Source organism: Panthera uncia, chromosome C2, assembly GCF_023721935.1.
Source record: "Panthera uncia isolate 11264 chromosome C2, Puncia_PCG_1.0, whole genome shotgun sequence".
Classification (NCBI taxonomy): Eukaryota; Metazoa; Chordata; class Mammalia; order Carnivora; family Felidae; genus Panthera; species Panthera uncia.
Window position 1 is genome coordinate 8,886,678 of NC_064810.1, and position 14,242 is coordinate 8,900,919.

At 49.2% G+C, this 14,242-nt stretch overlaps 2 protein-coding genes across 4 annotated transcripts in view; both read right to left on the reverse strand.

Annotated features, from left to right (window-relative positions):
* Nucleotides 1–350, reverse strand: part of DOP1B (DOP1 leucine zipper like protein B) — a 103,632-nt gene extending 103,282 nt beyond the window's left edge. For 2 of the 3 annotated variants that reach the window (XM_049627893.1, XM_049627892.1), the window contains exon 1: nucleotides 144–343. The gene's annotated coding sequence lies outside the window, so the exon portion shown is untranslated. Of the gene's footprint in view, nucleotides 1–143 lie in introns of all 3 variants that reach the window. The other variant, XR_007457183.1, reaches the window with a different exon arrangement.
* A 5,193-nt stretch (nucleotides 351–5,543) lies between these two features.
* CBR3 (carbonyl reductase 3) lies at nucleotides 5,544–13,932 on the reverse strand. The gene is made up of 3 exons (XM_049627901.1): nucleotides 13,419–13,932; nucleotides 11,244–11,351; nucleotides 5,544–6,033 (listed from the first exon to the last, which is right to left on the reverse strand). Exons 1-3 carry the CDS (start codon nucleotides 13,705–13,707, stop codon nucleotides 5,597–5,599), a joined length of 834 nt encoding a protein of 277 aa, XP_049483858.1. The 5' UTR covers nucleotides 13,708–13,932; the 3' UTR covers nucleotides 5,544–5,596.
* Nucleotides 13,933–14,242: the final 310 nt, after the last annotated feature.

Consider the following 14,242-nt stretch of genomic DNA (forward strand, 5'->3'; position numbering starts at 1 on the left):
GGGACCGCCCCCACAGCGCCGCTCGAACCCTGCGCGTCCGGGGGGAGGACGCCCGCGCCGCCTCGCCGCCCCAGGGCCCGCGGGAGGAAACGCCCGGGGCGCCCGGGCTTCGCCCGGCGGCCGAGGGCGCGGGGCCGGCTTACCGGCGGCGGCGGCGGCGTCCCTGGTCGGCGGGCGCGCCCACGTGCGGCGCGGAAGAGCCGGCCGGGCTGTGGCAGGTAGAGCGAGCGGCCCGCTGCGGCTCAGTCGGGAGCCGGCACCGCGGAGGAAGCACCGCGCCCGAGCCGGAGCGGCCGCGGCCCCAGGCGGTGGGGCGGGACCGTGAGGAGGGCCCTCGGCATGGAGGCGTGGTCATGGCGGGCGGAGGCGGAGCCGGGGCGGGCCCTCGGCGCACGGGGGCGGAGCCGGGGCGGGACCAAGGGCGAGCCCTCGGTGCGGGGTCAGAGGCAGTAGACGGGCCTTTGATCCGGGGGGCGGGATCAGGAGGCGGTACCTTAGCGTGCGGGGGCGGGTCCTGGGCGAGGACTAGCGAGCTCAGGGCTCCAGCCTCCGGTCTTCCACAGCTTCCAGGCGGTGGGCGTCGCTCTGAGTAGCAGAGACTAACTGCCGCCCTCTCAGCGGGTCTGCTCTGGGGAAGGCCTGCTCCGGTGGGCGGGGTGGCTTCGGCTTTCACCTGGGGCTCCCCCGCCACACCAGAACCTCGGTCAGTGAATCAGCGTACCCCAGGAGGGGCTTTGTAGTTACAGACAAGGAGAACCGCGGGGGCCCAAAAGACTGGGGCCGATGGCACCTGGCTCACCCCATCCTTTCCGTTGGGGCTACACCCAAACCTTTTGCGAGGAGATGAAATGAACCTTTCCATACATGCTGGGGCCTCTGGAGGCTCGGGGACCCTGGTTAAAGCGCCCCCACCCCCGGAGGCCGCACTTTTCTGGCCCTCGGCATCAGAGGTGAGGAAGTTAATTTTTGTAATGAGTTCCTTTACGTGGGCTCTGGCTCAGAAAGGAGACCTCAGCCTAAAGAGCATTAATATTTCCGGATAAAGTCTAACTCCTTCCTGTCATCTTTACGAGCCTTCGGACCTGGACAGTTCAGACCCACCCAACCTGGCCCAACGCCTGCAGGGCCAGATGCACCTTAATGATGGGAGTCAGGCAGAGTTCACCTGAGCATCCTAATTGCACCAGCTGGGGCTCCCAGCCAATCAAACCAGTGGCACCTGTTGAGTGAGGTAGTCATTTCTGCACAGGCCGCCAATCATTTAACCCTTGACAGTCCCTTAAGGAATTTTCAGATCTAGTCTGGGGCTCCTAAAAGCTAGGCGGTCATGAAAGAGTTCGGAGGTCCATGCACACTTCAAAATTGTACAGAACATTTTGTGTATATGTTTCTGCAAAAGGGTATATAGTTGTGTCAGATTCCCAAAGGGATCTGCCACCTCTCCCAAATCACCAAGAATATATTTATAGCTTGCGACGCTGAACCCACCCCTGGCCCACCCAGGCTTCTGATTCTGATTCCATCTACATTGGCCATACACCAAGGGCCCCAGATGTCAATTCTCTAATGGTCAATTTTAGGAATAGTCTTAAAGTGGAAGCCGAGGAAAACTAAAGGGTAGAGCATTGAGTAGGAAAAAAAGACTTTCATGAAAACTGATTTCCTGATGAAGATATGAGAAACTCCATTTTTACAAAAACAGATGCCAAAGGGTGAGGTGGGTTTTTTTGTCTTAGTTTCCTCAAATCCTAGCCACACTCCATACTGCATTTAACTCATAATGAAAGAACTACTTGTACTTCCCACTGAAAGAGAGAACCAGTCTATTCATGTCAAAAGCACCATGTGTAACTTTGTCCTACACATTAAATAATATGCTTGCCTTTTTGTGTCACCTATCCGTAAAGAAATCCAGGTGTGTGGGAAGTTAAATTAGCTTTGACAGTTTGAAGTATCATAAACCCTTAAAAGAACAACTTCATCGATAATCAAGATTGATAGTCAATGTACAAGTATTAAGATTTGAAAGTTTATTCCCCCACAAATTCTGTTTTCATGGGTCAGGTCGTCACTCTTCAAAGTCTACTTAGGTGTATTCATCTGTTTAAGGCATATAAATAGAGCAGGTTCCTCACATAATAATGCTCTAATCAGAGCATTTCAGAGTTCATTTGAATCAGAACCTTAATCCTTACCCCTTCTGATAATAAAGAAGGGGTTATATATCAGAGGTGACTACATTCTCTGGCTCAGGCTGGCCTACCTAGTAGAGAGATTGGGGAGGTAAACACGTTCAGAGTTTCCATATGCAAATACTGGTAATCCTCTAACCCTGTCTTTGCTATAAACTGGATTCTACTCCATCCCATCTAAAGTCCTGCTTAGTTCTGTATTTGATGTTGTGCCTGCTTTGTGGTTGACTTGCAGTAACAAGTAAACCTTTGTCAGGATCGTCATTATCACCCATTTCATCTCCACACTACATCACCGTTCAGCATCTCGGTCTGTCACAATCCTTGTTGCAGCTCAGTAGGTGAGGGAGAAGCCCAAAGGCCAGGCCTACAGCTGATTCTGTATGCGGGCTTAACACACATGTGTCAACTTAGGAAAGTATGTCACAGAGACATTGATTCAGAGAGGGTCACTGGCTCAATGTGGTACCTAAGAAACACACATAATGGGATAATCCACTTAAAATATGCCACTTTTAAAGCATATTTATTTGCCTACCTTATGGAAAAGTTCATACAAAGGCTACGTTAGGGATCTAATAACCAGATGGCTTACAAATCACTTAGATTTGATATATCATCCCCCTTAATTTTTACACCGAGGGAGTTGCCCTGGTCTCTAGACTCCTCATAGTGAACTTGGATGTGCCAAGCACTTGGCACCAAGAAAAGCCAAGGAACTGGCCTTAGTCCTGGATATGATCCTGGCTCTTGGCTCTTAGCTGTGTGATCTTGGGCAAGTTAGTCAATTTCTCCAAGCCTTTTTTCCTTATTTGAATGATAATGACTCATTTAAATGATATTAATACCTATCTCAAAGAACTGCCATGAGAAATACATAAAACAATGTAGGGTAAATATTGAGCATGACGTATGGCCTTGTATGCCATGGTTCTCAACTCATGAATTTTTTTTTTTCCCTTCTGATTCTAAGCCTAATTTTTTTTTTTTTCACTACAGCCCACAATGAAATATTTCATGCACATGTATTAGGTTCCTTTTTGTTTCAAGCAATAACATAATTCAAACTAGCTTAAGGAAAGTGACATTTCTTGGGCACCTGGTTGGCTCAGTCAGTTGAGCATCTGACTCTTGATTTTGACTCAGGTCATGATCCCAGGGTCGTGGGATCGAGCCCCGCTTCAGGCTCTGTGCTAAAGATGGAGCCTGCTTAACGTTCTCTCTGCTTCTCTCCCCCACTCATGCTCTCAATCTCTCTCTAAAATAAAACGAAAGGAATAGCCTGAGGCCAGCTAAGGGATGCCACTCTGGGGAGGTGGGACAGTCTCTCTTGGGGCCATTTTGTAAGTGTGTCCCTCGAGAATTGGTTGCTTCCTTTTCAGGCTACGCTTGGTTCCCTCTGCTTCCTCAACCATATGGTGTGAGGCATGGCCACTCACAGTAACAGCTCGGAGCTTTTCCTGATGCAGTCCAGCTGCTCCTCCTCTTTAGAAGACAGGCTTACAGCTGGAACAGTCAACAGAGGCTAGCAGGGCAAAGTCACTTTGTGGCTGTTGCAGCTGCAAACATGGGAGGAAGCAGCAGGGGAGGGTGCTGGGCAGACCATCCAATAATGGTCCCCTATGACCTTTCCATAAAAAAATGAGACACGCCGTTCTGGTCAGCAGTTTACCACCAAGGGTCTTTTAAGCAGGCTACACACTGATCCCAAAATGTCAAGGTGATTGGCTAGAGAGAAAAAAGGGAGGAGAAATAAAAGGAAATGGCCTGTTTACTTGTGCATTTCCTGTCTGTGACCCCATTAGGCAGAACCTAAAAGTGCTCCATGGTCCCAGACCTCTTGCCTGCCATTGGCAGCGTTCTGGAGGCTGGCTGCAGAGGGAGACCAGAGTATGAAAGCTATTGAGGCAACATACTGAAAACCATCAAAATGTTTTTAGAGCCAGACAAGAAGGCATTAAAAATGTCCTAGGAGCTACGGTCTGAGATGAATGTAAGAGCAAGCTGGGTTTAATCAGGCAATATAGAGATGGCTAAAGGAAGTGAGATGTAATCTGGGTGGGATTCAGATGTCCTCCACCCAAAGTGGATGAAGAAGTGAGGTGTGGGTTGTCAGAGCTACACGACACTTTGCCATGCTGCCTCGTTACGCTGGAGAGTCAAGACGAAGAAACACTTTGCACGCTGTGACAGACCAGACGTAACAGGGTTACCTGAGTAGTCCTGGTCCGCCAAATGAGGGAAATCTTGAGTACTCCCATCCTGTACTTATTATCAAATGGAAGCCAGCATCATCTTATTTCTGCAATGCTGTTGTCAGGTGATATGATGTGACCTTTGTGGTCATGATCAGGTGATAACATTGGTGTATCTCACCATGAACAACCCATCATAAACTTGGTAAATTTGTGGTTTCTTTCCTTTGTCATTTGTCCATCTTGCACCTGTTGCATTTCTGTTGTTTGGCTAGCCGTTCCTTCTGAGGTCTTGACGCCCTAGCAAACTTGCCTCACGAGTGTACGTCTCTTTCGTAAGATTCTTTAGTCTCCAAGTCTTCTTCTACAGGATATAACCAGAACCAAGGGGGCTGATTACAAAGCCAGTCCCATTTGGAAGCAGTGAATGTGGAGTTGGTTGTCGGAGAGACTACAAAAGGCCCAGGAAGGCTCAAGAATCACCCTGGGCTGTAGGGGAGCAGGAACAGGTCAGGGAGAAGACATCTGTCTCTGCGAGAGCAGAGATGGTCTGCACAAAGTTGCCTATGCCGGGACAATTTGAAAGAAGGGGCAGGGCAACTTTGCAAACATTCCGGGAACACAGAATGCAAAACCCCAAGTGAAAAACCCAGTATGGAAGAAATCGTATGCCAGTGAAAAAAAAGGACATTCCTCCTGAGTCCTTCAAGCCATACTGCTTCATAAGAACCCGTTCAAATGTGCCCAAATATAATGAAACAGAATGTGGTACAAAGCAGGATTGCAGAACAATAGAAATGGAGGAGGAATCACATCCTCGAAGAGTCAACAACCTAGAAACAGCATGGGATTGCTGGAACACGGCTGCAGCCCGCTCCATGGCCCTGAGGGCTCTCGTTCGACCAACACCAGCAGCACCCAGGAACTTGTCAGAAGTGCACATCTTTGCACCCCAGTTCTGAGCAATGTTTTAACATGCCCTCCAGGTAATTGTGATGCCCTCTGACACTGGAGAACCACTGGACCAGGTTCTTCTCCGTCTCAGGTTAGAGTTCTGGGCACAATAAAATCTCTCGGCCAGATTCTAGACGAGACCCGCTTTCTCACAGGGAGATTCTAAGTCGACAGAAAATGAAGCCGACTACACCACCAGAAGTCACTCATTCACTCCACAAACATTTATTAAGCATTAAGCACCAAAGCAGACATTCACCAGTTTTGGACGACTTTGTCATGGACCAGTTGGCCATGAGGCTCGGTAGCATCTGGAGGCAGGAGGGCCAAGTAGACAGGGGTCTCAGCTCCCTCCTCCACAGTCCTGGGGCCGCAAGGCCCACCCAGGTCCGTTTTTACCCACCCCGGGCAGCATGCGTTCAGCAGAATCCTGTCCGCTTTTCTCTTCTCATCCAGACGCCGGGCCAAGATCCTTGATAAGACCGTGACCCCCAGCTTGGACACCCCATAAGCCGAGTTGGGCCAGCCTTCCCTCTCGTGCACTTCGTTGTTTGCATCCTCCACAAACTTTTTCATGAGGTCCACCAGGTCCCCTTCTGTGAGCGTCTCGCATCGGAACTTCTTCTGTAGATCTGGGCTGCAATTTTCAAGAGCTTTGGAGCCCTCTAAACTGCTGATATTCACCACCCTGCCTGAAACAGAATAGTAAATATATGGAAGCAGGTCACAGATAAACGATTGTTGGGTGACTACACCCAACATGCAATTGATTGATACTGCAGGTTTAATTGCTGGTTAAAAAAAAAAAAAAAAAAAAAAGACTCGGGGCGCCTGGGTGGCTCAGTCGGTTAAGCGTCCGACTTCTGCTCAGGTCACGATCTCGCGGTCCGTGAGTTCGAGCCCCGCGTCGGGCTCTGGGCTGACGGCTCAGAGCCTGGAGCCTGCTTCCGATTCTGTGTCTCCCTCTCTCTCCGCCCCTCCCCCGTTCATGCTCTGTCTCTCTCTGTCTTAAAAATAAATAAACGTTAAAAAAAAAAATTAAAAAAAAAAAAAGACTCTAGAAGGGACCCAGTGGGCTTTAACATTATTTTGTGCTCTCCTCCCCCAAAGGGAAGGATGCATTTCCATCAGTAACAGGGGCTAAAGGGCAGTGATTCTCCAGTGGGCAGTAGTTTTAAAAACATCCCGCTACACACACACAAACACTCCAGGCGCCTGTGAACTTGGTTTCCCAGAGACAGCACCCTCACCCCAAGGATTAAAGCTGTTTACTGGTTTGCACAATTTCCTAGGGCCCTGGGCACCACCTCTTTGCCTCCAAATGCCAAATATCAGGGTCAAGCAATGCCTTACGATGACCCTGTCTATCCTGAATGATGGGTACTCTCACACATGGAGTGGGTTGATTCTCCATCCCGGGTTTGATTTTCTTCACTTTCTTTAGCCCATCATTAATAGTTAAATATAATTAATGAGTTAATATTGACATTCACCATAATTCACGGCTATTAAAAAGACGGTTATGTCTATGAAAAAACATGCAGGCCAGAAACTAGAAGACGGCTGGAAACATTGATGGAAATCCCGAAACCAGTGTGTGAATTTACACAGCTCACCTAACATCAGAAGACACCACGTTGCGTTACCTGGGTGGCTCAGTCGGTTGAGTGTCCGACTTCAGTTCAGGTCATGATCTCATGGTTCATGAGTTCGAGCCCCACATGGAGCTGTCTGCTGTCGGCACAAAGCCCACTTCAGATCCTCTGTCCCCTTCTCTCACTGCCCCTCCCCCACTCATTCTCTCTCTCAAAAATGAATAAACATAAAAAAAAAAAAAGACACCACATTTAGGGGGTTCTTTTCTTACATATTATCCCGAATCCACTCTTTCTGTATCCACTAGGATAGTTGGATTTTATTGCATTTTCTGAGTGGCATTCATTTACCATGGGGTTGGGGGTGTGTGTGTTGTACATTCTACTAGATATCTTTGTGGGCCAACTGCACACAGAGATGCCCTCACTCTGTCTTGAATATGAGCACTCACTTATCCCCAGGTACCTAAGACTCTTCAGTATTTTTTTCCTCTCTTGTAATACATATTTCCTTCCCAACTTTGAACTGTGAAAAATTTGAAGCCTACAGAGAAATTGCAAGAATAGTTCAATACATACCCGTATGCCCTTTACCTAAGCCCCTTAATTGTTAACATTTGGCCACATTTGCTTTCTCTTTGTCTTAATTGCAGACAAATATCATAAAACTTTGCCCTAAGCGCTTTATATACGGTAATGAGGGTATTACCTTACATAACCACAAGAGTGATCACCCTCAAGACATTTATCATGATATAACACTATTATCTGAAGTACAGTCCATATTCAAAGGGTCCAATTATCTCAATAATCTTTCTTTATACTTTTTGTTTTCATCCAGGCTCCAACGTAGGATCACGGATTGTATTTAGCAGTCATAGCTCTTTAGTTTTAACCTAGAGTAGTTAACAATGATCTTTTTGAAGACTCTAGGCTATTATTTTGTAGTATTTCTCCCATTTGGACTGGCATGGTTTTCTAATTAGATTCACTTCAATGCTTTGGCCAGGAATACTATTTTGATGAAGTTGTGTTCTTCATTACTTTGTAAGCAGCTTTGTTCTTTTTTTTTTTTTTTAACGTTTATTTATTTTTGAGACAGAGAGAGACAGAGCATGAGTGGGGGAGGGTCAGAGAGAGGGAGACACAGAATCTGAAACAGGCTCCAGGCTCTGAGCTGTCAGCACAGAGCCCGATGCGGGGCTCGAACTCACAGACCGTGAGATCATGACCTGAGCCGAAGTCGGACGCTTAACCGACTGAGCCACCCAGGCGGCCCCCCCCCCTTTTTTTTTTTTTTTAAGCCAACGTGGGGCTTGAACTCACAACCCTGAGATGGAGATCCAAGCAGACATCAAGAGTCAGACACCTAATCAACTGGGCCACCCAGGCACCCTAAACAAAATGTTCTTAATCGCCTGGTTGCTACAAGGAATTAAATTCAAAAGGGTAAAGGAAGAAAGAAAAATGAAATAGGGGTGCTACTCTATGCCTTTGGTAGAAATAAAAAACTTTCTAAGAGTCAGAGGTGTCCTCTGATCTCAGGTGACATCTCAGGTGATCATCAGTGAGGCCAAGGGATGACCATCTCAGCAGCCAGCTGGGTGCAATCAGTCCTGAGAAGGGCTGCACCCACACAACCACCACCATTTGCTGAGGTCCAGGTGGGCCCCCTGGTCCTGAAACAACCCCTAGCCATTCTTAGAGTGGACAAGTAGCTCCCCCTAGTGGGTAAACGTTGGATTAACTTATTTACTCAGAATCTTGAATGAACAAGCAAAAGAAAAGGTTTGGTAACTTTTTAAAAAAAAATTTTTAACTGTGCATATATTTTTGAGAGAGATACACACCAAGTGCCAGTGGGAGAGGGAGACACAGAATCTGAAACAGGCTCCAGGCTTGGAGCTGTCAGCACAGAGCCTAAAGCAGGGCTGGAACCCACTAACTGTGAGATCATGACCTGAGCTAAAGTCAGACCCGCTTAACCCACTGAGCCACCCAGGGATCCCAGAGGTAACTTTCTTTTAAAGAGGTATTATAGGGGCGCCTGGATGGCTCAGTCGGTTAAGCGTCCGACTTCGGCCCAGGTCATGATCTCACAGCTGGTGGGTTCAAGCCGGGCTTCAGCCTCTGCACTGAGAGCCTGGAGCCTGCGTCAGATTCTGCGTCTCCCTCTCTCTCTGCCCCTCCCCTGCTCACACCCTGTCCATCAAAAACGAACAAACATTAAAAAAAATTTTTTTTTTAAATAAGGAGGTATTATAAAGCTAAATAAAATGTGACATTTAAGTCAGTTTTGCATGGGTAGAGATTCCCTACAAATCAAGAGGCAAGGATCCTCGCTTTTTGCCTTCTGGGTAAACGTGAGTTTTACTGAAAATTCACAAGTATTCTCAATGTGTTTGTTGTAAACCAGATTCCCAAGTTGGGAATTACTGTTAGAGAGAACTGGTTGAAGCCAGTGACTCATCTGCTTCTGGGTTGATGCCCAAGCTCCACCCTCCTCCAAGCTGCCTTTCATCTTTCAAAATGGCTTGGTTTGCAATTGTTTGGCGTTAAGATCCTTCCCTTCACTGGAACTAATTATCCTGATTTGATTGAGGGGTGAAGTCAGGAAACCTGAACACTGTTTCCAGACCTATCACTACCTGACTGCGTTCATGTCTTTGGGTCTCAATTTCCTTCTCTGTAAAATGAAGTCATAGGAATGTCAAGTTTCTTCAATACCTTGTAGTTTTCCAATTCTAGGATTCTAAAACCCATAGAGAGAAGACTTCTAGACACTTGGTAAAAATCACCCTTGCAAATGGAATAAATACTATGCAGCTGTAAAAAAAAAAAATAAGAAAGCTTTCTGTCTTGATCTAGAAAGACTCCCAGAGATAGTAAGTGAAAAAGAGCATAGTAGCAAACATTATACTTAATGTTCCCATTATGTAAAAAAGGGATACACACACACACATACATAACTTAGATTTGCATTTAAAAACTATGCCCTTGGCCCTGAGCACTCAGCAACTCCACGCACCTAGAACCAAGGCTTCCTTCAGCCAGTCCCAGCAACTCTGCCTGCGGGCTTTCTGTGATCTCATCCCACTAGGAAAAGACAAAGAGAATTGCCTGTAGAGGCTGGGGACAGGAATTGGGCAAGTGGGGGAGCATGAGTCTGAGTGCAGCTCTCACCAAACATCTTTTTAGATTTTAAGACTTTTGCACTAGAGATCATCTTTATTCAAAATGTTAAATTAAGAAAAGCACATTGTTTTTCTTTTTTTTGGGAGACAGCAAGCATGAGCTGGGGAGAGAGGGAGGGGGAGGGGGAGAGGGAGAGAGGGAGGGGGAGAGAGAGAAAGAGAGAGAGAGAGAGAGAGAGAGAGAGAGAGAATCTTAAGCCGGTTCCACACTCAGCACAGAGCCCAATGCGGGGCTCCGACCCCACGATCCTGGGATCAAGACCTGAGCTGAAATCAACAGTCAGATGCTCAACCAACTGAGCCACCCAGGCACTCCAAGAAAAGCACATTTCTTATAAGAACCACAGAGTTTTTCTTCCTAAGAATCACAGCTGCCTTCCTGGGAAAGAGAATCGTCAAGGAAGCGAGCCTTCTCTGCCCCCTCCCAGTACAGTTGTAGGATTCTTTGTCAATGACGGTCTTGTCCACTGGACTCAGTGCTCCATGGTCAGGATTGTTCCTGTTCACAGTGCTTACCACTGTGTCCCCAGCACCCTGGGTTATGGTAGGCCCTCCAGTATTTGTGGAAAAAGTAATAAAAGTTATTGAATACTTGGGAGTGTGGGCAAGATACTTCCTAATAAAGAAATATTTCTTTGGGAGGTTCTTCATTAGCTTGACAAAGTGAAGAAAGGAACACAGGGAAAGTCATAATGATGCTAAAACAGATCCTTCCCTGCCAGGCTCCCAAATGAGCTGGTGTGGCCCCACCACCCTGAGGAGCTGAGAAGGACCCACTGAGGTTGCTCAAAGGCAAGAGGCCTTTGGGGACTTGTAACACCTATTATTCTAGGGTTGAGTTCATATCATGGGACCAAAGAGCACTGCCATGTATCAAATATATCTTTTATTTTATTTTTAAGTAGGCTTCACGCCCAGCGTGGGGCCCAAACTGGGGCTTGAACTCACGACCCTGAGATCAAGACCTGAGCTGAGATCAAGAATCGGATGCTCAACTGGCTGAGCCACCCAGGCGCCCCATTATACATCTTTTTTTATTTTTATTTTTGAGACAGAGAGAGAGAGAGAGAATGAGAATGAGCAGGGGAGGGGCAGACATATGGCTGGACTTACCATGAGGTTTTATTATTGGCAGTAATTCTATGCAGACATTCCTTGTGGCAAAAAAGTTTGTCTTCAGTGTTATCTCAGCTCGAATGTCAAAGGGTGTTGGATCATCAGCTTCCAAAAAGAGAAGGAAACAAAGTCATGCATTTCCCCTTGAAATGTATATAACAAAGCGAATCTTATCTCTCTCTCAAGTTTATTCAAGCAATCTCTTCACGGAAGGTGGGGCTGGAGCTCACAACCCCAAGATCAAGAACCTCATGCGCTACGGACAGAGCTAGCCAGGCGCCCTAGATTTTATCTCTAATTAAAGGAAAAACAAGCTAACTTTATTATTATGTTTTTTTAGTTTATTTTTGAGAGAGACAGAACTTGAGTGGGGGAGGGCAGAGAGAGAGGGAGACACAGACTCCGAAGCAGGCTCCAGGCTCCGAGCTGTCAGCACAGAGCCCGACGCGGGGCTGAACTCACGAACCCCGAGGTCATGACCTGAGCTGAAGGCCCAGCCTCAACCAACTGAGCCACCCAGGCGCCCCTAAAACAAGCTAACTTTAAAACGATTTTTAAGCCACCGGATCCGAGCTTCAAGGGTGTATCTGAATCACCTGCAGGGCCTGTTAAAACACAGCTTTCTGGGCTCCGCCCCCAGAGTTTGGGATTGAGAAGGTCTCGGGTGGGGCTCCAGAATTTGCATTTTTTTTCAACGTTTTTTATTTATTTTTGAGACAGAGAGAGACAGAGCATGAACGGGGGAGGGGCAGAGAGAGAGGGAGACACAGAATCGGAAACAGGCTCCAGGCTCCGAGCCATCAGCCCAGAGCCTCACGCGGGGCTCGAACTCACGGACCGTGAGATCGTGACCTGGCTGAAGTCGGACGCTTAACCGACTGCGCCACCCAGGCGCCCCCAGAATTTGCATTTTTAACGCGTTCTCGGGTGACGCTACAGCTACAGGTCTGGCCCCACTTTGAGAATTCCTGGCTTTCAGGGCTGCGGCTCAATCTTGAAAGGGTATGGGAGGCACCTGGCAATCCTGTTAAAATGCAAATTCTGATTCAGCGGGTGTGGGGTGAGGCCCGAGATCCTGCGATTCCAGCGAGGGCCTGGGGCTGCACGTGCTGTTGTTCCACCGCCCACACTTTTGAGGGGGCAAGGGCTGCCAGCGGACCCGCGTTCCTGCACGCTTAGTCCGGGAAGCGGCGTATTTATCCATCAATCCTTCAGCCAGTGGCTGAGGGTTGTACCAGCGGGTGTCTGCCACCTCCCACCTGCGCTTCCGGAAAGCCGACCCGCTGAGTTGGAGGTGCGGGTGCACAGCTTCGGTGAGGGTTCAAGCCGGGGGGGGCTGGTTATTCAAGGCTTCACGGCAGTTTTTACTCCGTTCTGCCTCTTGGGTTTCTCGTCTCCACTAGGTTGTAGGTGAGTCTGGCTTGGTTATTCTTTCTACCTCCGCCACATGGCGGCTCAACAACTTTCTCAGTAGAGCAATAGAGTAATAACCTTGACCTACCCCCCCCCCCCCCCCCCCCCCCCCCCCCCCCAACCTCCCACAAAAAAAAAAAAAAAAAATTTCTCCCCCCCCCCCCCCCCCCCCCCCCGCCAAAGATGCTACTTAAAATCACACTTAAAATGTAGGTTTGATGACAAACTAATTCCCTGGGGGAGGGAACAAGGCTCGCTTCCTTTCTGGCTGAGCCTATCAAAGCTTTCCTTTAAATAAAATCTCAAGTTCACTATTGTGCAAGTGCGCGCTGGTCGTGTCTCAGCGATCCATTTCCTGTCCCGAGCAGATGCCTCCGGGCTTCTATGAAAGCTCCCTTTCAAGGAAAGCGAAAGCCCAAAGTGAGCTGGAGACCCTTCGAAGGGAAAATGTTTTTTGCTTTAGACAGAAAGCTGATGAGCTTAGCAGGGCGTGGCCCCCTCCCAGGAGGCCGGTTTTCTGGCAAACCGCAGCAGCCGACGGCTCCGGGAGGGCCCAGGGCTGCGCCCCGCCAGCTTCGCGCTAAGCGAACCGCTCCCGCGACTCCGCGGAAAGCGAGAAGCCGCCGAGGGAGGCCAATGTTGAGCGCATCCCGAGGGGCCGGCGCTGCGCTCCGCGATCACTCCAGCCCACAAGTAGGGGGCGCCCGCGGCTCTCTGCCCCGAACCCTTGGCGCCCCCAGAGACCCACCCCCGACCTACGCTGGAAGGCGATGCCCGCGTTGTTGACCAACACGTTGAGGCCCCCGTACTCCTTGCGCAGGAAGTCGCGCAGGGCGCGGATGCTCTGCAGGTCGTCGATGTCCAGCAGGTGGAAGCGGGGGCTCAGGCCCTCGGCCTGGAGCTGCTGCACTGCCGCCCGGCCCCGCGCCGCGTCCCGCGCCGTGAGCACCACGTCCCCCGAAAATTGCCGGCACAGGTCGCGCGCGATGGCGAAGCCGATGCCTTTGTTGGCCCCGGTCACCAGCGCCACGCGGCTGCAGGACGACATGGTCGGGGAAGGCACTTGGCGCGTGGAGAGCGGCCCGGGCTGTGAGCCACTAGGGAGCTCGCTGCGGAGGCTCGGACACAGAGAAGCCACAGAGAACTGAGTTCTGGGATCCAGTGCTGCGACTTCTGGAGAACGAGGCCCGGCCCTCGGTCCCTCCCCTGCGAGGAGTGGCCGTCCGTTCCCGAAGGTTTCGTAACGCCCCACTCCGGAGTCCGCCCCTTCCCGGCGCTGCGCCCTTTTGATCCCGCGTCTGAGCCCAGCGGTGGTCTGCGGGGTGGAGCGGTTAGTCGATTTCCCAAAGCCAAAACCGATGGTGATGGGATCTAGAGATTCATTGCAGTTGGACTGAAACTATTCTAGGAAAACCCCAAAAGGAGAAAAACAAGGGCTGAGTAATTTTCTTGGGCGTGCGCCCATCATCCACTGCAAAATGAAAATGTTTGCTTTTTCCTCAAATGCAGCGAAATGATTTAGACACGGTAACTGCCTCTCAGGACATAGGTTCTCCCGTTTCCTTAAACTCAAGGAAAAAAGG

What these genes read in the sequence shown, in the direction of transcription:
- CBR3 (XM_049627901.1), bottom strand. Translation starts at nt 13,707, where the DNA reads ATGTCGTCCTGCAGCCGCGTGGCGCTGGTGACCGGGGCCAACAAAGGC. An exon ending in CGCGGGCATCGCCTTCCAGC is followed by an intron (nt 11,352 to 13,418) that starts GTAGGTCGGGGG and finishes TCTTTTTGGAAG; the next exon opens with CTGATGATCCAACACCCTTT. An exon ending in GCCAATAATAAAACCTCATG is followed by an intron (nt 6,034 to 11,243) that starts GTAAGTCCAGCC and finishes ATTCTGTTTCAG; the next exon opens with GCAGGGTGGTGAATATCAGC.